Raw genomic sequence first — 23,380 nt, 5'->3', positions numbered from 1 at the left:
GTCAGACAGATACAGAAAACCACAACATAGCAGAGCAGAAATCTCCATGGGAAACAAATTCTGAACTATAATTGATGAATTGCTGCAGACTTAGTGTGGACAAGTCTGAGGGATAAAAACTCCAGGGGGACCCAGTCGTAGACACAGCACCACACTTCTATGAGTTTTACCTCCAGGAACTTGACCAGGTTATCATAGTTAATATGGGGGAAAAACCTCCTCATGCTTCCAGCAAGGGAAGGGGAAAAGGAACCATTCTGAAATACACTAGAGAACTCTGTTCTTCTTAACAACACCTGCCCTCAGGACAAAAAATTTTACCAGAGTCTAACCTGCTGGGGCTTTGTCAGAGCTTCACCTACCGTGGGTAAGGAAAATACCTAACTCTAGTCTTCTCTAGCCTTCCACACGGGGGAAAGGAAATACCCGTCTCCAGGCCCTTCTAGTCACCCTTTCCCTAAGGGAGGAAATAAAAACAACAGAGAAGCACTGGTGAAGTTCCCAGTCCAGGGGCACAGGCTCACCAGAAGACTAAAAGCTAATCACAGGACTACAGGATGCCTTCCTGTCCCCCACCCCCGTACATTACAGCTACATTGCTGAATGCCATTTCCTTCCACCTGGTACATCATATCCACCTTTTATTCAAAAATTACAAGGCATGCTAAAAGGAAAAAAGGCACATTTTGAAGAGACCGAACAAACATCAGAACAAGAGTCAGATATAGCAGGAATGGTAGAATTAACAGACCAGAAATTTATAAAAACCATGATTAACACGCTAAGAAATTTAATCGGAAAAGTAGACAACATATAAGAACAGATGGATAATATAAGCAAAGAGATGAACATTCTAAGGAAGAATCAAAAAGAAATGTTAGAGATCAAAAACACTGTAACAGAAATGAAGAATGCCTTTTAGGGGCTCATTAATAGGTTGGGCATGGCTGAAGAAAGAATCTCTGAGCTTGAGGATAAGAAAAGAGTTCTAAAACTGAAAAGCAAGCAAACAAACAAATAAACCAAAAAAAAAAAAGAAAAGAAAAAACCAGAACAGAATACCAAGTACCATGGGACAACTACAAAAGGCATAACATATGTGTAATGGGAATACTAGAAGGAGAAGAAAGAGAATGGAATAGAAGCAATATTTGAAGGAATAATGACTGAGAACTTCCCCCAAATTAACATCAGACACAAAACACAGATCCAGGAAGCTCAAAGAACACCAAGCAGGATAAATGACAAAAACACTACATATTCAAACTTCAGAAAATCAAAGATAAATAAAAAATCTTGAAAGAAGCCAGAGCAAAAAACAAACCTTAACTTTAACTAAAAAGGAGCAAAGATAAGAATTATATATGTCATCTCCTCAGAAAGCAAGAAAAGAAATATTTAAAGTGTTGAGAGGAAAAAAAATACCAGCCTAGAATTCTTTACTCTGCAAAATTACTCTTTAAAAGTGAAAGAGAAAGAAAGACTTTCTCAACCAAAAACTGAGGGAATTTGTTGCCAGTACGTCTGCCTTGCAAGAAATGTTAAAAGAAATTCTTCAAGGAGTAGGAAAGTGATATAGGTCAGAAATTCATATCTACATAAAACTCACACAAGAAGAAATAGACAATCAGAATAGACCTGTATTATTACAGAAATTTAACCAATAATCAATAACCTTCCAAAACAGAAAGCACCATATCCAGATGGGGTTCGCTGATGAATTCTTCCAAACATTTAATAAAGAAACTTTACCAATTCTCTACAATCTCTTTCAGAAGACAGGATCAGAGGGACTGCTACATAACTCATTCTATGAGGCCAGCTTTACCCTAATACCAAAACCAGGCAAAGACATTATAAGAAAAGAAAACTATGGACCAAGATCTCTCATGAACACAGACGCAACAATCCTTAAAATATTAGCAAACTGAATCAAACGAGGCACAACCAAGAGGGATTTATTCCGAGTATGCAAAGCTGGTTCAACATTTGAAAATCAGTTAATGTAATCCACCACATCAACAGGCTAAAGAAGACAAATTACATGATCATATCAGTAGATGAGAAACAGCATATGACCAAATCCAACATCCATTCATGATAAAACTCTCAGCAGACTAGGAATAGTAAGAAATTTCCTCGACTTGATAAATGGCATCTACATAAATATAGCTAACATCATACTTAACACTGAGAAATGCAAAGCTTTCCCACTAAGCAAGGATGTCCCCTCTCACACTGCTTTTAAACATTGCACAGGAAGTCTGTGCTGATGCAAAGAGAAAAGAAAAGGAAATAAAAGGTATATATCAATAGATTGGGAAGGAAGAGATAACAGATGACATGATTGTCTATATAGAAAATCCAAAAGAATCAACCAAAAGCTTTTGGAACTAGTATGCAAGATTGCAGAATACAAGGTTAACATGCAAAAGTCCATCACTTTCCTGTATACCAGCAATAAACAAGTGGAATTTGAAATTAAAAACATATTACCCTTCATTTGCAGCAACACGGATCGACCTAGAGATTATCATACTGAGTGAAGTAAGTCAGACAGAGAAAGACAAATATCATATGATATCACTTGTATGTGGAATCTAAAAAAAAAAAAAAAAGGCTACAAATGAACTTATTTACAAAACAGAAATAGAGTTACAGATGTAGAAAATAAACTTATGGGGGCTTCCCTGGTGGCGCAGTGGTTGAGAATCTGCCTGTCAGTGCAGGGGACACGGGTTCGAGTCCTGGTCTGGGAGGATCCCACATGCCGCGGAGCAACTGGGCCCGTGAGCCACAATTACTGAGCCTGCGCGTCTGGAGCCTGTGCTCCGCAACAAGAGAGGCCGCGATAGTGAGAGGCCCACGCACCGCGATGAAGAGTGGCCCCCACTTGCCGCAACTAGAGAAAGCCCTCGCACAGAAACGAAGATCCAACACAGCCATAAATAAATAAATAAATAAATAAAATTAAAAAGAAAAAAAAACAAAAAACACAAAAAAACCCCACATGTTGAAAAAAAGAAAAGAAACTTATGGTTATGGGGGGGTGGGGGAGGGATAAATTGGAAGACTGGGATTGACACATACACACTACTATATACATAAAATAGATAACTAATTAGGACCTACTGTATAGCATAGGGAAATCTACTCAATACTCTGTAATGGCCTATATGGGAAAAGAATCTAAAAAAGAGTGGATATATGTATATGTATAACTGACTCACTTTGCTGTACACCTGAAACTAACACAATACTGTAAATCAACTATACCCCAATAAAAATTTTTTTAAAAAAATATTACCCTTTACATCAGCACCCTCCTCCTCAAATTAAAATACTTAGGTATAAATCTAGAATATATATATATATATGTATATATATACACAAGATCTATATAAGGAAAACTACAAAACTCTGATGAAAGATATCAAAGAAGAACTAAATAAAGGGAGAGAGACTCCATGTTCACGGACAGGAAGACTCAGTACTGTCAAGTCAGTTCTTCCCAACTCGATCTATAGATTCAATGCAATCACAATCAAAATCCCAGCAAGTTATTCTGTGGATTTTGACAAACTGATTCTAAAGTATATACGGAGAGGCAAAAGAACCAGAATAGCCAAAAATCCAAAACACTGACAATACCGAATGCTCACAAGCATGTGGAGCAACAGGAACTCTCGTTCACTGCTAGTGGGAAAACAAAATGGTACAGCCACTTTGGAAGAAAGTTTAACAATTTCTTACAAAACTAAACATACTTTTCCCGTATGATCCAAAATTCTTGCTCCTTGGTATTTACCCAAAAGAGCTGAAAATTTATGTCTACACAAAAACCTGCACATGGATGTTTGCAGCACCTTTATTCATAACTGCCAAAACTTGGACATAACCAAGATGTTCTTCAGTAGGTGAGTGGGTCAATAAACTATGGTCCATTCAGACAATGGAATGTTATTCAGCACTAAAAAGAAATGAGCTATCAAGCTTTGAAAAAACATGAAGGACCCTTAATTGCATGTTACTAAGTGAAAGAAGCCATTCTGAAAAAGCTACATACTGTATGATTCCAACAATAAAACATTCTGGAAAAGGCAAAACTATAGAGACAGTAAAAGTATCAGTGATTGACAGGGACTGGGGTAGGGTAGGGAGGGATGCAGAGGCAGAGCACAGAGGATTTTTAGTGAAGCAAAACTATTCTGTATGATACTATGATGATGGACACATGTCATTATACATTTGTCCAAACCCATAGAATGTACAACACCAAGAGTGAATCCTAATGTAAACTATGGACTTTGGGTGATAATAATGTGTCAATGATTATAATAAGTGTACTATTCTGGTGGGGGAATGTTGATAGTGGGGGCATGATTGGGTGCAGGAGTTATATGGGAAGTCTCTGTACTTTCCACTTAATTTTGTTGTGAACCTAAAACTTCTCTAAAAAATAGTCTATTTTTTTATTGAAGTATAGTTGATTTACAATGTTATGCCAATCTCTGCTGTATAGCAAAGTGATTCAGTTTTACACATACATACATTCTTTTTTTAATATTCTTTTCCATTATGGTTTATCCCAGGAGATTGGATATATTTCCCTGTGCTATACAGTAGGACCTTGTCATTTATCCATTCTAAATGTAATAGTTTGCATCTACCAACTCCAAATTCCCAGTCCATCCCTCTCCCTCCCCGCCCCCAGAAACCACAAGTCTGATCTCTATGTCTGTGAGTCTGTTTCTGTTTTGTAGACAGGTTCATTTGTGCCATATTTTAGATTCCACATATAAGTGATATCATACGGCATTTGTCTTTCTCTTTCTGACTTACTTCACTTAGTATGATAATCTCTAGCATCCGTGTTGCTGCAAATGGCATTATTTCATTCTTTTTTATGGCTGAGTAGTATTCCATTGTATATATGTACCACAATTTTTTTTTTTATCCATTCATCTGTTGGACATTTAGGTTGTTTTCATGTTTTAGCTATTGTGAATAGTGCTGCTATGAACATAGGGGTGCATGTATCTTTTTGAATTATAGTTTTGTCAGGGTATATGCCCAGGAGTGGGATTGCCTGATCATATGGTAATTCTGAAAACAGTCTATTTTTTTTAAAACACACATTGAGTCCTCACTACCTTAACAGTAGCGGTATGAGTCTATAGATTTATTTGTCTCTCCCACTAAATGTAGGCAGAGGCTGGGTAATGTTCACTGTTGTATCTTCCAAGGCATCTGCTCATAATAGGCATGAATAACAGTGATTATTTATTTGTTAGACAAATAGTTCCTAAGCATCTACTGCCAGATACCGTTCCTCTCTAAGGGTACGGCAGTGAAATAAACAGACATGGTCTTTGCATAGGGGCAGCTATCAGGAAATAAGATAAACAAGAAAGGTACTTTCAGGGATTTTCCTAGTGGTCCAGTGGTTAAGAATCCGTCTTGCAATACAGAGGACGTTGGTTCGAGCCCTGATCAGGGAGCTAAGATCCCACATGCTGTGGGGCAACTAAGCCCACGTGCCACAACTAGAGAGAAGCCAGTGCACTGCAACTAGAGAGAAGCCCACATGCTGCTATGAAGATCCCTTGTGCCGCAACTAAGACCCGACACAGCCAATAAATAAATAAATAAAAATATATTTTTAAAAATTTTCTATTAAAAAAAATAAGAAAGGTACTTTCAAATAGTGATAAGTGCCACGAAGAAAGGAAAACAAGGTAATGATAATCTCTTAAGCACTTAATATTTGCCAGCCACTATACTAAGAATTTTATATTATCAAGCTTAACCCTCATAATAGCCCTATAACTTAGGGTTATTTTTCACTCATTTTATAGATAAGGAAATGAAGCTAGTAAGATAAAGCAACCTGCCCAATGCCGCAGAGCAAGTAAGAAGTGCAAAACCGGAATCAAATTCATCTTCTGACGCCCAAGCCCATGCTCTAAACCATCACTATACCTGAGGCATAAATCTCATGACTAAAAGAAAGACAGGAAAACTGCTTTTCCCATAAAATATCTTCAGACTCTGAAAGGAAGGGGAAGCATATTCGGCACTTATGACAAAATCTATGGAAATAAATAAAATGTTTTCAAGTTTTATATTTGATTGCTTTCTCTATGCTGTGGAGGAACTGGCTTCACTGGCAAGGGCAGCTCCATTCTTGCTGGTTATTGGTGGTGCATCAGCTTTTGCACATGAAGCTGTTACTACTCCAGGTGTCATAAAATATGGATTTAAGATTACTATCCCCATAGTGGTAATATATCTGCATAAATCCTCCCAGGCTTCTTCACTTGCTATCTCCCTACCCTCCAAGAAGAGTTCTCTTTGGGAAGTAGTACACTCAGGCCAGGGGATTTGGTCTGAGTACATCAAACAAACAGAAACACTCCAGACACATGGACCCAGCAGGGACCTTGATGGTCCATGACCTATCTAACCATCTAATATCACTGGCCAACATCCAGTTTTGTTTTGATAATATCCTCCTCCTCCACACAATCCTCTCTTATTGTCTCTGTCATAGAACCTAGCTCTTACCTCCCAAGGATTGTATCGATTTTAGTTACACACATTTGTTTGTATACTTATTTAATGTTACTCTCAGCCATTAAGCATGAAGAGGGCAGGAGTCATGACCTGTCTGTTTACCATTATATGCACAGCACCTTGCACAATACATGGTAGATATTAAACACCTGGTAAATATCATTTCAATGGATGGATGAATAGGAGCACTGATGTTCAAATGACTTGCTCACTACTGTGTGAAGGGAGTATTCCTCAGGAAATCCAGTTTCCAAGGAAAATCAATTGAGGTAATAGAGAAAAGGATAGCTGAGTGGGATACCCAAATCATTGCTTTCTTTAAAAATAACACTAACATGGGGACTTCTCTGGTGGCGTAGTGGTTAAGAATCCACCTGCCAATGCAGGGGACACGGGTTCAAGCCCTGGTCCAGGAAGATCCCACATGCCGCAGAGCAACTAAGCCCGTGCGCCACAACTACTGAGCCTGCGCTCTAGAGACCGCGAGCCACAACTACTGAGCCCGTGTGCCACAACTACCGAAGCCCGCGTGCCTAGAGCCCATGCTCTCTTTAATTAATTAACTTTTTAAAAAACGTAACATTTTTAAATGACTTTTTAAAGAATATTTATTTATTTGGCTGCACCGGGTCTCAGCTGCAGCACGTGGGATCTTCATTGTGGAATGCGGGATGTTTAGTTGCCGCATACGAACTCTTAGCTGCATCTGGAATCTAGTTCCCTGACCAGGGATCGAACCCGGGCCCCCTGCATTGGGAGCGTGGAGTCTTAGCCATTGGACCACCATGGAAGTCCCTTAAATGACACTTTAAATGACATGGGAGGTGATTTGGTGTGCTTGAAAAGAGCTTCCAAGTCGGAAAGAGATAGGTTTTAATTCCAACTCTGCCTCTTACTGACTGAGTGTTTCTGAGCCTCAATTTTCTTATCTGTAAACATGCAGGTAATGATAAATGAACTAAATAAGATAAAAGTCTGTGAAAATGCATGGCAATCAAACATGGGAATAAGAAATAAGTTCAAAGACCCACTGAATCAGTCTCCTCCTTACGACCTAAAGCAAGCAAATTCAAGTCAGATTGGTCTTAAAAGCATAGTGTTTATGGGATGGCTTCAACCTTTATTCTCTAAAAGTCCTCCACTGGGAGAATTCACTCAAAATGAAGGGGGGCAATTCAGATTCTTACTCAGTCCTTTCCAAACTGTGACCTGAGTGCCATTAGCGGCTTAGCAAAAGTTTCTAGAGATTTAGTTCACCCCATTACGTTTGTCCTTGGCAGTTCTGCTCATTCCTGATACCAGAGAAAGAGAGAATGACCAAGAAAGAGCCCAAAAGTAGCTTACGCGACAGCTATCTGAAGAAAAATCTAGATATTTGTATAGACACTTCATGGTTCTCAGTGAGGTTCACTAGCTGAAGTAGGTTTCTCCCTACATTTGAGGTTGGGTATTTTCAGTGGTATCCAATTTCCTCACTTTTTTTTTTTTTTTTTAATGGTATGGTGGGAAGAATATATTTTTAAGTGAAATGTATGTTTAAAGTTAGAAAAAATAAAATCTCAAAGCCCCAACACAGCTAAACCACAACTCAAACTTTCTCTTAGGTTAAAAGGAAGCCAATGAGCCCTAGAATTAACTCTGAGCCACAGTGAGAAGCACAGAAAACAGGATTTCTTGTTCACTGCTGATCACCCCCAAGTAAGGGATAAAGCAAACACAAGGAATTAGCCATATATGACTTCAAACCACTGTCCACTGGTCATCACAAAGGCTCATATTAGTAAAATGAAAAGAACTATTAAAAATATTTTTAAATCACAGAAAGCAAACAGCTCCATATGAGAAAAGCCACACGATTGGAAGACTTAAGAAAAATCAAAGCTTGATTTCAAATATACTTTTCTCTGGAGGGAAATAAATGCCACAGCATCTGCCTTCAATTCATTCATGACTGGTTAGGATTAGCACATCCCGTAATAACTTCTTGGTGTTAATTTCACAAAGGATAAGTAATCTACTATTAAGAATCCAAGAGAAATCATTTTAAAGATCACATCAGAACACCAGAGACCCAAAAACAAGTCTATCACAATTTACTAAAAATAAAATAGAGTATCTAGCTTATTTTCAGAAAAGGCAAGTTCATGCAGCTTTACTGCTTACCTCCCAATTACAGACATTAAAAACCCCCAACAACTAATTTAAGAACCCAGTGTTTCACAGAATCTGCATTTTGGTTAGAATCAAAGATTAACATTTGGCCATAGGATATAAGAGTGAGTAGGAAATGGAATGAGGAAGAAATATTTATAATGAAGTTTGTACATATATGGACAAATCCAAATTTCTGCAGAGGAAGCAAAATAAGTGGGATTTATTTCTCTGAACTTCTGTAGAACATGTCAGAGTTTCACTATTACACCATTTTAAGTAGTTGTCTACTTGTTTTCTGCATGTAATTATCTTTTGCAGTAAAATATTAAGTTGTCAGGGTGGATCCATGTTTTCCGGGGCCAGCATATATAATCTGAGGGGTCCTCTCTAAGAAAAATAATATAAAATTATGAATATAAATTACGTAGAGTGTACTGCAAGTGAGGGCCCCTGGAGGTTAAATACCAGCAGCTTCACAGTAAATTCATCACAAGGGTGAGAACTTACCAAGTCTCAAATTTCTGCTTCGTCCATATGGTGTCTTGCAGAGCACTGGGTATTTTATAGACATTCAGTACGTGTTGATTCCACTCATGTCAGAATCAAAGGATCTGACTATGAGATTAAATTCAAGGTCAAGCCTTGGCCTACCTAAACAGTTCAAGATATATCTTAACTCTTCATTCAGTTATACCTTAAATGATTGTTTGAATTAAATGTAATTTGAATTCATGTTGATTCTGTTATTTAACAATTGTCATCTAGTAATATTTTAACAATCCAAAAATGTCTACCCACCGTGATAGGAGAACAAACCGATTTTTTAAAATCATCAAATAAAAGCTGGATGTACACGAGCCACAGACTAAACACTCTAGTTCCTGTGTGTATGCCCACTATTTATGATGAGCAGCTGGAATTCACATGTACTCTTTTACTGACTATGGACATCTGTGGCCTATTATCAATGGAGTTACCCCATAAGCAGAAGAGGTTACCAATTCCAAAGAAAACTTGTAGGAGTTTTTGATGTGTTGACCTATTTCCTCATACCGCCTGCCAACAGTTAGCAAACTGCATCCTTTTTATAAATATGAAACAGTGGAAAGAAAATTCATATAACTCTTCAGGTTCTATTTATAGGTGTGAGGTACTATACAAGCAAACAAACTATGAAAGAAATGACTCACTAATCCCACAGGTTTATACTCCAGGCTTAATATTTTAAGTACTGCTATGTGAAAAAAAAAACTACGGAACTTCCCACCTATGTCGAAGGCCAGAGTTATCTTAACTGGATCACTGCATAATAAAGTATAGACATTTTGTGAATGTTCCTGAATATGAACATATCAATAACCATTGGTCCAAACGATTTCACTCTATATGCATCTATGAGGAAAATATCTTGAGAAAAACTCACTGTTATCAATAACCTTATTCACATCGTAAGAGAATTAGATTATTAAAGGCCTTTCTTAAGACCGATAAACATGACTGCATAAAAAGGATTTTTATTGTCTTCATAAAAAAGAATATTTGTAAACAACTTTTAAAACTAAGGGACAAATTAGAAAAAAAAATTTCCAACATATGATAGGCAAAAAAACCTAATTTTGATAATATACAAAGAGTTACAATTAGATGATCAACAATTAGATAACAATAGTCCAAACTAAAAATAAGGGTATGAACAGAGAGTTCACAAAAAACACAAATGACCAATAAGTATTTTAAAACATGCTATACCTCCCTCATAAATGTAAGAAACATAAATATAAAAACAATGAGCTACTTTTCAATGGACAGATGATAGCAGAGATGGTTTCCATTGTATACATGAAAATACAGCTGGCAAGAGTGTAGGGAAAGGAAAGGGACACTCTCATTTCCTATGCACAGGAGAGTGGTTGGTACAACTTTCTGGAGGGCAGTCTAGCAACATCTTTCACATTTTAAAATGCTTATATGTTTTGACCCATCAGTTGCTCTTCTGTGAAATTATCCTATAGAGTCCTCAAACAAATACTTAGAAAATATATACTCAAAGACAGTCTTTGCAGCATTGTTTAAAAGTTTAAAAACAAATTAAACTAGAGAGAGCTTAACTGTCCATCCATAGAATATTCCATTCAATAAGTACTGTAAAGCCACTGAAAAGAATATAGTAAATCTATCTACATGTGCTGACTTTAAAATAACAATAACTTACATTTCTTGAGCTTTCACTATGCCAGCCGCTGTTCTAAGCCCTTTATATATGTTGAAGAACTTACTGAGTAAAAAAATCTCCAAGATAAAGATAAGCGGAGAAAGCAAGGTGCAGAACACACTGTGTACTATGATTCTATTTATATCGTAAATATATATGATAAATATCATACATAAATTAAAATATATAAGCACACATTTATATACACCCAGAAAAACTTGGGAATAATACAGAAGGAATAATTTACAGTTATTATTCAGGAAGAATGGGACTGGAAATGGGACTTGGGGAAATAGAAATTTTTTCTTTTAATTTCTTACTTTTTTTTCATAATTTTCTGAATTGTTTGAACTTTATATACATGGATTACTTCTATTTTTAAAATGTTAATATGTCTTATCTGCCTAATTAGGTTACAGTCTGTGTCTGTTTATTTTTTTTTCTTCCTACTTCCACGTATTTTAAAAAACCTAATAAACGTTATTTAGGAAAAAGTAGTAATATGAGAAAACATTAATGTTTCTTTTTATACCCTTCTATGGTATAAGAATTTTTAACACGAGCATCTATTACTTTCAAAATTTAAAAAATCTAGTTAAAAATCAATATTCACTAAGTCAAACAGAACACCCTATCTTCCTTCCTTCCTTCCTTCCTTCCTTCCTTCCTTCCTTCCTTCCTTCCTTCCTTCCTTATGCAGGAAACCCCAGAATACAAGGATGTGGATGAGGGTGCTCATGATTCTAAAGCAACCATTTAGCTGACAGTTTTCTTCTTCCCAATACCAAGTCAATTTAATAATAATTTTTAAAAGATCAAGCTTAATTATATAAATAAAACAAAAATCATGGGGGGAAATACAGCTATCAATTATCAATGTGTGAATTATAATGTACACTGCTCTATTTATTCTACGTAACATATGACTTAACAACATAGATCAAGGACGATATGTCTGTGCATACCCGTAAAGCAGCCAATACATGGTGACTGTTAATAGTACATTTAGCACTTTTAATTCTCACAACAACCCAATAAGATTCCTGGTTAACTGACTAATTTAGAAAATTATGAAAATATGGAGAAATTTTTAGAGTGGCAAATGATAACTGAAATCTATAAACAATTGAATCTACCTTTATGATAGGTACTCCTAACTCTTTCATAGATGTTTTTGTGAGATATTTTTACCAGAAATGGACCGTGAAGAAGCTCCTGAATCATCTCCATGCCCTTTGTGCCAAAGGTCCTTCCTTCCAGGTAACCCTTCCTCACGCGTCTCTCTCTCAGCATACCAAGTGCAGGCGATTCAGAACCTCATGCCTTCACTCTGCAAACAGCCTGACCTTTCTGTCGCCTCTCACACCCCTTCAGGTTCTTACCTGTCCAGCAGCAGCTCCAGCACTTCTTTAGTGGAGGCAAAGCCTCTGTACGTTGACAGGAAGATGCTGATGTAGGTAAAGTCATTGTCCCCAAAAGCCGTCAGCAGGTTCTCCACGAGCTTCTCCAACGTGCCAGCTTTTATGGTCCTGATCTTACAGGTCTCATACTGACTGACTGTATGCCCCGGAGGCAGCTGGTCGCCTTCAACCTGTACAATAAATTCATGATTTTGATCAGGAGGAATGACTCCCTAAGGTAAAACTGAAAACATTGAAGTAGTTGAAGCATGTTTTCCCTTACTCTTCATTTCCCTACAGGAAGTCAGGTAAGGCAATCCTCTCACCTGGGAGTGTAGTAGAGCGGGATGGGCGGGCGGGGGGCGTGTAGTGGTGGTATGTGTGTTCCCTTCCTCTCTAGAAGTAGAGGTATTACTTCATAGAGGTTAAATGTGCTTCTACTTACTTCCCTATCAAGAACTAGGTTGCTGGCATATTCTGTCGAGAATGCTTTCTATGACCCCAGGATCAAGTTTAGCAAATCTTTATCAATCACTCCCTTTGTACTGTTCCACGGTAAGTTTTCAAACTCATTCTCGAAGACAGCTCCTACAATGGTGTGCCGGAACCGATCGTGCTGGCTTTGGAGAGCTGATTGTTAAATTTTTAGATTTGTGTGGGAGTACGTTCTCCACAGACATCCAGGGAGATCTGACCTGATCTGATGTTCTTTAGCTCATGGGAGGCAATACACTTTCTGATTCAGTATCACTGGTAATCAACAGAGTTGGCTGAGAAGCGGTTGTACGGAGCAGACCTCGGCTAATCTCTGACGAGTAATGGAAAGTGTAGGTGGGTGCATGACCCCTGCCTTCTGGAGACTTGCAATGTACAAGAGAAGACGTTTCCTCGTGAAAAGTAGCTATCACATGAGAATGAAACTGTGAATAGTACTGGTAGGTATAACTGCACCTTGGAGGCATAAACCATAATACTAAAGAACTGATTAGTGATAATATCTGTAAAGCTTCAAAACTGAGCATGAGGGAAGTGAAATAAACTGAAGAAAAATACAGGTGTGCCTTACATTCTACAATAAACCTGTGCCTAACAAATTACACAGTGACGTGATTTTCAAAGTTTAACCTGTCCTTCACAGGCATAGGGGAAGATGCCCTACAGAGAGGCACTTTTTCTAAGCAAATAATCATTCTAAGTGATGCAAACAATCACCAGGCGATGTCTCTGAATTTTAAGTGTGAATTGTTTTAAATCAGATTTTCCTAAATTGAAATAATCAGACATGTGAAAATTAAAGAAGAGGGGCAAAAAAAGAGAGAACCGAATCTCTTGATGATGATATTGTGCTTGTTAAGTCACGTGTTTGCTATTTCTTCGCCTGGCCTGTCAAAAGTTAAACCACTGGAAGGAAATTAGCAGGCAAGATTGCCTTCTGTAAGACCAAAGCAAAGGCCATCACTTTTAGAAGGGGCTTAGAATAGCTTAATGCCATCACAGCTAACTGCTAGCAGGAATTAATATTAAGACTCCAGCATATGCGGTGGATGACTTGATTTCTTTATTTAATTTTTGAAAGATACTTTTACTTTACCAAGGAAAGGGGTCTGGTTCAGTCAAAATACCGAAATGTTTCTTTAGGCCTCTTAGGCCTGTTGACTCAGATCATGGCCTTACAATCATTCTTTATCACACTGTATGTAGTTTTAGAATAGGCCTAATAGTATCCATCTGTCTTCCAGGAGCTTCAGTGAACTTTAACTAGAAACAATAAATGAAGAATATATATGGTTTCAAAGTCTAATTATGTTTTTAATTACTTGGTACAGTGTTGTCCTAAGTGTGTGCTGTAAAACGCTAGTTCCAAAACAAAAGGTCCTGCAGTCAAGTTGGGAAACTATAGAGTTAAACAAAGTCCAATATACTTCTTTGTTGCAGAATTTCTTTATGTTTTTAATATGTTAACATGTATGGAACTCCAAAAGAAGGATATGGTATATGACATTTTCTAATGGATTTCCCTTTAGTCTCAGAGCATCTTGCAGAACGTCAGAATGAACATACTTTGGAAAATGTTAGCTTAGTAAGTCACTGTGATGCATTTCGAACTTAATTCACATTTGCCAGTTTTTACTTAAAAAAAGAAAAATCAAGACATTATAAAATAAAATGTTAATTTTTATCTTCAAACGTCTATGTTCCAAACTTACGGTTACCAAGGGGGAAAGAGGGGGATGGGATGACCGGGAGATTGGGACTGACATACATACACTACCATGTACAAAATAGATAACTAATGAGAACCTACTATATAGCACAGGGAACTCTACTCAGTGCTCTGTGGTGACCTAAATGGGAAGGAAATCTAAAAACGAGTGTATATATGTATACGTATGACTGATTCGCTTTGCTGTACAGCAAGAAACTAACACAACCTTGTAAAGCAACTATACTCCAATAAAAATTAATGTAAAAAAAAAATCTATGTTCCTTTGATCTCTTTCTTAATACCAAAATTTAGGGATACTCTGTGTTTTTTACTTTGTCACCTCAAAAGACCTGGCCAAAATAATGATCAGGCTGATAATATTAAAAAGTAGTAGTTAAAAAAATATACCTCAATTTCAAATGTTAACAACAACAAAAGGAATGGCTTCTCAGTTTCTACAGATATTCAAGCTCTAATCCTAAATCAAGTTTTCTTACCTTGTGACAATGTCAGGGTTCCCTCACCAAACAATTTTAGAATTTGATGATTCTTATTTTACTCACAATGCAAATTCCACTTTAAATCTTTTCTTATTAGAAGTAATAACTATTTAAAAGAACTGATTTTTCCCTAAGCAGTGATGTCGCCAAAAATCCAAACACAGAGAAAAATGCTTGTCAAAGACCCTGATGAAGTGAGTCCCTTTTCCTGCCAGAAAGCAGATTTGGCAGCAAGCCAAGGTTCTCCCTGGGGAATGGAATCATGTTACTCATTAACCCAGTCGCCTCCCTTCACTCCTCCTTTCACTCTGAAAAAAATCTCAGTACGCATGCTTGATCCCCATAAGTCCCTTCAATGGTTTCTGTTCCTCAGTGTTTTTATCTGTACATTAGGAAGAACCATGATTGAGCTAACAGAATGGCTAACAGAATATTCTGAATATTTAGATTTTAAAAATCATTCTCTCATTGCAACAGGTGAGCATCAATGGCAATATCATAAAATGAAGTACAGGAATTGCTCTGATGCCTAAAGTCATTCTCACAAAAATTAACAATGCAATTTAAGGGCTTCCCTGGTGGCGCAGTGGTTGAGAATCTGCCTGCCAATGCGGGGCACACGGGTTCGAGCCCTGGTCTGGGAAGATCCCACATGCCGCGGAACTACTATAGTCCGTGAGCCACAATTACTGAGCCTGCGCGTCTGGAGCCTGTGCTCCGCAACAAGAGAGGCCGCGATAGTGAGAGGCCCACGCACCGCGATGAAGAGTGGCCCCCACTTGCCGCAACTAGAGAAAGCCCTCGCACAGAAATGAAGACCCAACACAGCCATAAATAAATAAATAAAATTTTAAAATATATATATATATATATATATATACTGGACTTACTTCAAAAAAAAATGCAATTTAAGATGTCAGAGCACTTGCTTACTCTCATTTTCTGCACATTTGCTAAGTACCCTAATATCTCTTTGCTAGAGCAGGGGGAAGGCCAGATTTTCGAAGATGAGTTTTAATTTACCAACCTTCAAATAAAGTACATTTTTATCAAATAAAAATTTTGTAATTATCTGCTTGTTACTGGAACTGAAATAAAATTATACAAAAGTGAAACACACAAAAATACACTACGCCTATGGTTAGAATGGAGAAGCTAAAATTGTAGTTTCATTTTTGCAGCAAAATATTCAATAGCTACATGACCCTTAAGAGACTTTAGGGTCTGTTTTTGTTTGTAATATCTCAATACGTTTAAATTCTAGTTTAAAAGAATAGTTGGGAGAGGCGGCGGGGAGAGCCTTGGCAGACAAGTGTTTAAAAACCCAGACTTAGAGAGCAAGACATGGAGGGCTGAGCCTGCCCTCTGGGTTAGCACGCTAACAGGAAACAGCTCAATCTGGATTTAATCAGAGACCATCGCTTTACTGACAAGATCATGATACTGAGGCCACAAGAATGTTTCATGATTGTTTTTTTGGCCAATCCTTCTGCCATTAGAATTCAGCTTTTCCTAAGAGAACATGTCTGACTCCTATGGGGTAAATATCTAAAACCCTGCCCAACTGTCCTAGCCACGGAATTTCCATAATTACCAATTTTGACATAAGGGGAACAGGAGAAAGAGAATGTGAGAGATGAAATGTGCCATGTTTCAATCGTGTTTCCAGTCATTGAGAAATGTACTCTCTCGCCTTCTAAAACGTAAACTGTTCACAACTTGGGTGTTTCTAATTTTTTAAAAATTGTCTTCAATCAATATAATCCTTTAGTCATCTGATACTTTAACAGGGAACGTGTTAAGTAAACAACCTCATTAGACTGGAGACGGTATGAAGTCCTTCTCCAAGCCATGCTTAATCTTCAGTACATCATTCTCAGGCAGCCTGGCTTGAGCAGAAACGTAAATAGTGAGCACTCTTCCAGTCATACGTAACTCCCTAAGAAAATCTAAAACCCAGAGTCAAGGTTTTACAGAACTTTAAGAATAGCACGTTACTCTCTGTACGCTCATCCCAGAACACCAAGGGTCCATTTTGTAACATCTATTCAAATGCTCTGTAACCACCACCCAGAAACAATAAGAAACCACCCCAGTATAGGAAATGCTGTGAGATGACTCACAAACTCTGATCATTTGTCCATATTGCCCAAATACGTATAGATTAAATGTCCTTGCCATGCAAAGAAAAAAAATATGTGTATGTAATGGCACAAAGCGGAACGTTATGGGGAGGCCAGTGCATCTGAGTATAGAGATCTATTTACACGTGGGACATTCAGAGATGTAAGGCATAGTCTATATGAAACCTAAGGCATGTGACGTCAAGCTCAGTGTGAACTTCTGCATCGTGTGAACTTCCACTCTGGGTGTCAGCTAACTTCTTTTGCTAGGTTAGGGTTGCCAGGATGCCCAGCTAAATTTTAATTTCAGAAAAATAATAAATAATTGAGTAATTTGGGAGCATAGGTATGTCTCATGCAGTATTTAGGACCTATGCATACTGAAAAATGATTTGTTGTTCATCTGAATTTCCAAATTAACCTGGCATCCTGTATTTTTATCTCCTAAGTCTGCCAACTCGCTGCTAAGTGCATACAAAGGGTACGGAATGGATCTCTCATTTATTCATCTACTTACTCAGGCACACGTTAACCAAACGGTACTATGTGCCAGGCACTGTGCGAGACAGTAGAGATACAAAGGTAAATAGCATGCAGCTCAGACGCCCAGGATGTTCAGTCTGAAGGAGGAAACAGACACAAAGAAACCATTATAATGCAATAGGAGTAAAATGGTGGACACATAGGCAGATACTATGGAAGAACCAGGAGCGACTCTACATAGAGGTAGCATCTGAAAGTGACCGGAAAGATAAGTAAGTAACCACCCACATGAAAGAAAACTGAGAAAGAGAAGCCAGATTCTTGTGAGGCAGAGGCACTGAGTTCCACTTTAGTAATGTAAAACTTGGGAATTCCCTGGCGGTCCAGTGGTTAGGACTCTGCACTTCCACTGCAGGGGGCACTGGTTCGAACCCAGCTCGGGGAACTAAGATCCCACATGTCGCACAGCACGGCCAAAAAAAGGGGGGAAAAAAAGAAATGTAAAATGTGAAGTATCTTTGGGATTTTCCAATGGTACAGTCCAACAGGCAGTCAGAATCCAAAAGCTGGGGGATAGGTCTAAGATGGAAATATGTAGGAGTCACGTCAATTAAAACAGCTTCACCCTCCGGGCAGAGTGTACAGAAAAAAAGACTAGAGGGCAGAGGATGGCATCTGGAAGAATACCCAAATTAAGGGGGTTCCAAGAGCAAAGATGTCAAGCACCGGAAGAAGCACCTGCACATATGGCAAATTTACACTCACCTGATCTGTGGTAGCACTTCTGGACAGAGAATCCGGGAGTAATCTTCACTGCCAGATTCATACAGATGCCAGCATATGCACCTTCCAGCTAATTACACAAACATATCGAGGTCTAGCCAGCAGCATGCTGGAGCCAGCCCGTCCCGCTTACAAGAGCTGACTGTAGACATTCCTCAATCCTATGTTCCATGACATCATGTTGGTATTGTGAATCTGGCCATGGTGGAAACATCTACACCATGGAAATTGGCAAACTGGCTACAAATCGGGGCTTTGGGTCTGGAGAGTTGATTTATCAGCACACCACTGCCTAGAAGTCCCTCTCAGATTATGCCAATGGCAAATTCAGGAGAGAATTCATACTGGTAGAACATTTTTCTCTTTCTGTGTCCACTCCAGTTAAGGCATGTGTGTTGTCACCATGACCTTTGACCTCACAGAAGATAGAAAACTATGCCTCTGAACGAAGAAAAAAGTAGATATGTGAAAGGAGAAGAGGTAGAGGAGCTTGTGCCTGACAAATTAACGTGCTCTTAAAAAAATTACAAGATCCCCAAGAGCTGACTTTGCTTGAAGCCACACACGTTAGAATGTGGTCAGATTTCTACGATGAGTACGCTTCATCCTCAGGAAAATGCTAAGAGAGCTGTAATAACAAACAAGGGCCAGTGTTTTATCAGACAGAAATCCCAGTCCCTTCCACCATCCTGTCTCAGCAGAGTTTCCTAGATCATTCCCAGAGAGTCCAGGAACTCTCCAAGGGGAAACAGGAAGTTGTGTTTTCCATCTCCTAAAAAATGGTCATCCTCCTGGCTGTGAATCTGTTCCGCCCGGTGTTAAGCCATAACAGACTGGATCTTCTCTCACACAAACCCCTGCTGCTGGCATTCTGGTCCTCCTCCTTTATGGATTTAAGGAGTCTCTAACGAGGCAGATTCAAAAATTAAGTGGATTTAAGGGAGTTTGCTGACTATGTTTTTCAAATAAAATAATTTCACTTTTATATGCTACTCTGCTGCTTGAAACTCAGAACGCTAATGATTAAGATGATTAAACGGCTTCCCTTTCCATCTCTGAGGCCAATTTACTATGGTACCTAGGGCAATAACTTAAAGTTTCAATGTCTTGGTCATTGGCTTTGCAAAATGAAGAAATCACATGCTATTTTGAGAAGTTCAGGGATTTACAGTTATGGGGGGAGGGAGGTTTGAACTAAAATAGTCACCGCTGCACATGCCAAATTGCATCACATATTGTCACACAGGGTTTTTAGTGTCCAGAGTGAACTTGCAAAATTCACAACTCCCTCCTGTCTCACACATTCAGACCTCAAATGCCCAAGGTCTTCCTATGCTGAGGTCACAGGTTAACAGGCGCCCTGGCTTTCTGGAACTCATTCTGTTTTTGTGCAACCCAGCCAACCCCTGTCTGAAAAGGTCAGCAGGGAGTAATGAGCTTCTGTGGGACCTAATATTCTCTGTGAATGAAGCCTGCTTTGAATGGAAAGGCTTCCTCACAGCCCAGCAACTTTCCCAGCCCTCCATAAATCCCACCGACAGTTCCACGGGGCTTCATCTCCTGTTGAGATGTAAAGTGTTCCTTCACCAGTCTTTGCGGCAGCAGAGGGTGGCAGTTGCCTGATGTTTCCCAACTGAATCATTAGCTTGATTCTTCTTCTGCACACCACATTAAGGAATCTCTTATCCTCCCCATTTTCCTATGGGATAAATTCAGTTTTAAGCAAAGTAAACATTCAGTTCCCACTATTATTATCACCTATCACGATACGAGCATAAAAATCAAGCCCCGTTATCAAAATGCCAGCAAAATCATTATCCCCCTGGGTTTCAGAATTCGAGGAATGACTATCCAGCTTACTCCTTTTCCCATCCAAAACTGAATCTTTCAAGCCTATGTGGACTTATCAATTCAAATGTACAGTTGCACTTTACAGTTCCCACAAAGCTCTGGGACACAGAGTCCCTGGCAAGCACTCTACCCTCAGCGCTGCATTTGGCGCAGGTAGTATTCCGAGATCATGCACGGGCTTGTAGAACTGGCTACCTACAGAGAGACAAGGTATCTTTCAAGCATCCTATCAGGTGATCCAATCTAGGGCAAAGTATGAAGACCGATTTAGTTTATCTTGAGTACCTCTCTCTGAAAGATACACCGAAGTAAACTGGCTTTTTTAAAAATAGGTTTTCCTATTCATAAGTTGCAAATTAATTCTAAGAAAATCATCCTTATGCCCTGAATAAAAAGGAAGAGAGGGTTAACAGATATTTATTGAGCCTTTATGGGTTGGATGCTCAATCCTTATAACAATCCTTGGGTATAGGAATTATTCGTACTTGACTTGAGGACACTGAGGTCCGGAGAAGTGAGCCGTCTCACCCAGTTAGCCAGCCAATTAGCATAACCGACAGAGTCAGGATATAAAACTAGCCCTGTCTTTCTATTACAGCGTGTTGCATTAAAACGCAAAGTGACACAGCATTGGGTATTCAGTCTCCTTATTTGTACACCCAACACTAGAATCTCCATACTTCATAGAACTGTTGTAAGAAAGAGATAGAATTAGATAATAGATCTGAAAGCATGTTGAACGGTTACAAGAACTATTCAGGATTCTACAGATAAAAGAAAATATTGTATGTCATACTAAAATCCTTCTCTTTTCACTTTCTTTCCTCTACCCCAATTACTTTCACCAAAATTAGGTCTTATTACATCAAATATTCTCTGGCATTATCCTTCTTACTTCGTGACATTGACTGACATCTTTAACACCTAAAGATTAAAAAAAAAAAATACTGTTTTTGTGTTAAACACCCTCTTTGGAGGAAAATGAAACTTCCCCTTCATTACTGTGGTTTCTTAAATGAGTAAATTAAGTCCAAGAAAGATGAATGACTTCACTCAAGGGCTCAAAAAGATGCCAGGAGAACAAGGTCAGTAAGTTGCACAAGAAGTTACTGGATAAACACAGGGTAGGATCCCTGGGGGTTGCAGGGGGACTCACTAACAATCTAATTTCCAGATTATTAATCAGTTTTCCTACCTGCTAGGTTTATAAATCTCTCTAGTCATGAGACAATTGCCTTATATTTTTAGAAAGAAAGGAAAATGAAAGCAAAATGACAATATGATTGGTTATGTGATATAGCCAGACAAAGTGGCGCTGACACTTAATAAAAATAGATAGAGGAGAGGGCAGAGGATAGAGAGAATTGATACCTGGCAAAAACACAGATCCAATTTCCCCAAGCAAACAGAAACTTTTGAAAAGAGGACCATTTTGTCCACTAGATTTTAATGTGTCAAAAATATATGGAAAAAAATAGGCATGCCAGTTGTAAAGAAAATATTTATCTTCCTAATAATGTACTCCTCATTCCCATGGCTCATGACCCACTCTTGCTGTCAGTTAGTAGAAAGAGTTTTAAAAGAGCTCCCATTATGCAAAGAATCCAAATGAGGGGCTAAGGGAATCTACAAAAGAAATGAAGGACTATACTCTTTAAAAACTTAACAGTAGAGGTTATACGAATGTGAATTTTTTCATTTAGTGGGATGGAAGGAAAGGATGTGTAGAGCTTAACATCAGTGAATATTTAATAAATTAAATAAATGCCAGGTAATTAAGCAGCGGCCTTACGGAGAGAATTTCAGCAGTGATGGGGATAAAGGTCTCTTGCAACCCTGAGCTTCAACTTCCGTGCCTTCATAAGGAAGGCATGGAACTAGATTCTGTTTCTAGTTCCAGGTCAATTGATCTTCAAATACTTGTTAGTGCCCTCTGTTTGTCTCAGCAGTGAGCTAGAATAACTCTTTCTAATTTAATTGCTTTTGTTATTTCCTAAATACACTCGAGAGGATCCATTCATTCAACATCTATTTGTTGAGTTCCTACTATGAGACTGCTGAAAGCCAAGGTAACAACAGAGAACCCAACCAGATGTTGACTCGCACAGATAAGTCCCCTTCCTCTACCACTAAAGGAGAAGAAAGCAGATGCATGAGCCGTCATGACTGGATCTGGGCTTGGTCTTATGAAGCCCATTCCCTAGAGTCAGAGTCTTCAAATTACCCAGCCCTGAGAGTTTAAAGCTACTCCTCAAGGAATACCATAGAGAGATATGGCTGATTTTACCATGACACGCAAATAGAAGCTATGACTATATAGAGAGCGACTCTTTCTAATCAATGCTATATAACTGTAAATAGTCATTGGAGATGGAACCACTGGCCAAATTAAAGTAAATATATACAGTCCTCAGCCATAGCTTCTCTGTGACACCTCCAGCCGTGCTCTGGTAACAGACCAATGGGCTGCGTCATTCATTTGTATAGATCGAATCAGTTTTATTTTTAACCAAAGGCGCTACTCAACTTCATAAAGACCATACGTTCAGAAAAGGCTCTAGAGTTTTAGTTATAGTAGTTTGAGTTTCTGAATATAAGATATTTTAAGATATTTTTTGGTAAAAGATGTCACTAAAAACGATGTACATTTTGGAATTTGTCTGTTTCCCTGAACACACTAAGCAGTTTTCAAGAGGATCACTTGAGATGCTGGGTAAAATCAGATTCCTGAGTCCATATTCCAGAGATTCTGATCAGTAGACCTAAAATAAAGCCAAGGGATCTGCATTTTAGCCAGCATCCCAGATAATTTTAAATGCAGAAGATCTACTGACTACCCTTTGAGAAATACTGTGCTTGACAATGTAAAAACCAAAGATGAGTAAGGTTTATTGGTGGGATAAAGGAGAAGTTGATTAACCAATATAAAGCTTAGACAAAGTCGTGTGGCCTCTCTTAGTCTTAGTTTCCTCATTTGTAAAGTGGGAACAGTTTTACCTTTACCTTCCTTTACTCACCTTGATGTTGCATGGATGATTCCCAAAAAATGTGGGATAAGCTTTGAACTGCTTGAGATAAAAGAACTACATAAT

General features: G+C 38.4%; 1 protein-coding gene across 3 annotated transcripts in view; it reads right to left on the bottom strand.

Annotated features, from left to right (window-relative positions):
- Window positions 1–23,380, bottom strand: part of RGL1 (ral guanine nucleotide dissociation stimulator like 1) — a 298,327-nt gene that overhangs the window by 83,073 nt on the left and 191,874 nt on the right. For all 3 annotated transcript variants that reach the window (XM_059937720.1, XM_059937734.1, XM_059937728.1), the window contains one exon: window positions 12,325–12,533. In XM_059937720.1, coding sequence (XP_059793703.1) covers window positions 12,325–12,533 — 209 coding nt within the window. The remainder of the gene's footprint in view (window positions 1–12,324; window positions 12,534–23,380) is intronic.

This window comes from Balaenoptera ricei, chromosome 1 (assembly GCF_028023285.1).
Source record: "Balaenoptera ricei isolate mBalRic1 chromosome 1, mBalRic1.hap2, whole genome shotgun sequence".
Classification (NCBI taxonomy): Eukaryota; Metazoa; Chordata; class Mammalia; order Artiodactyla; family Balaenopteridae; genus Balaenoptera; species Balaenoptera ricei.
This window is presented reverse-complemented; position numbering and strand designations above follow the sequence as displayed.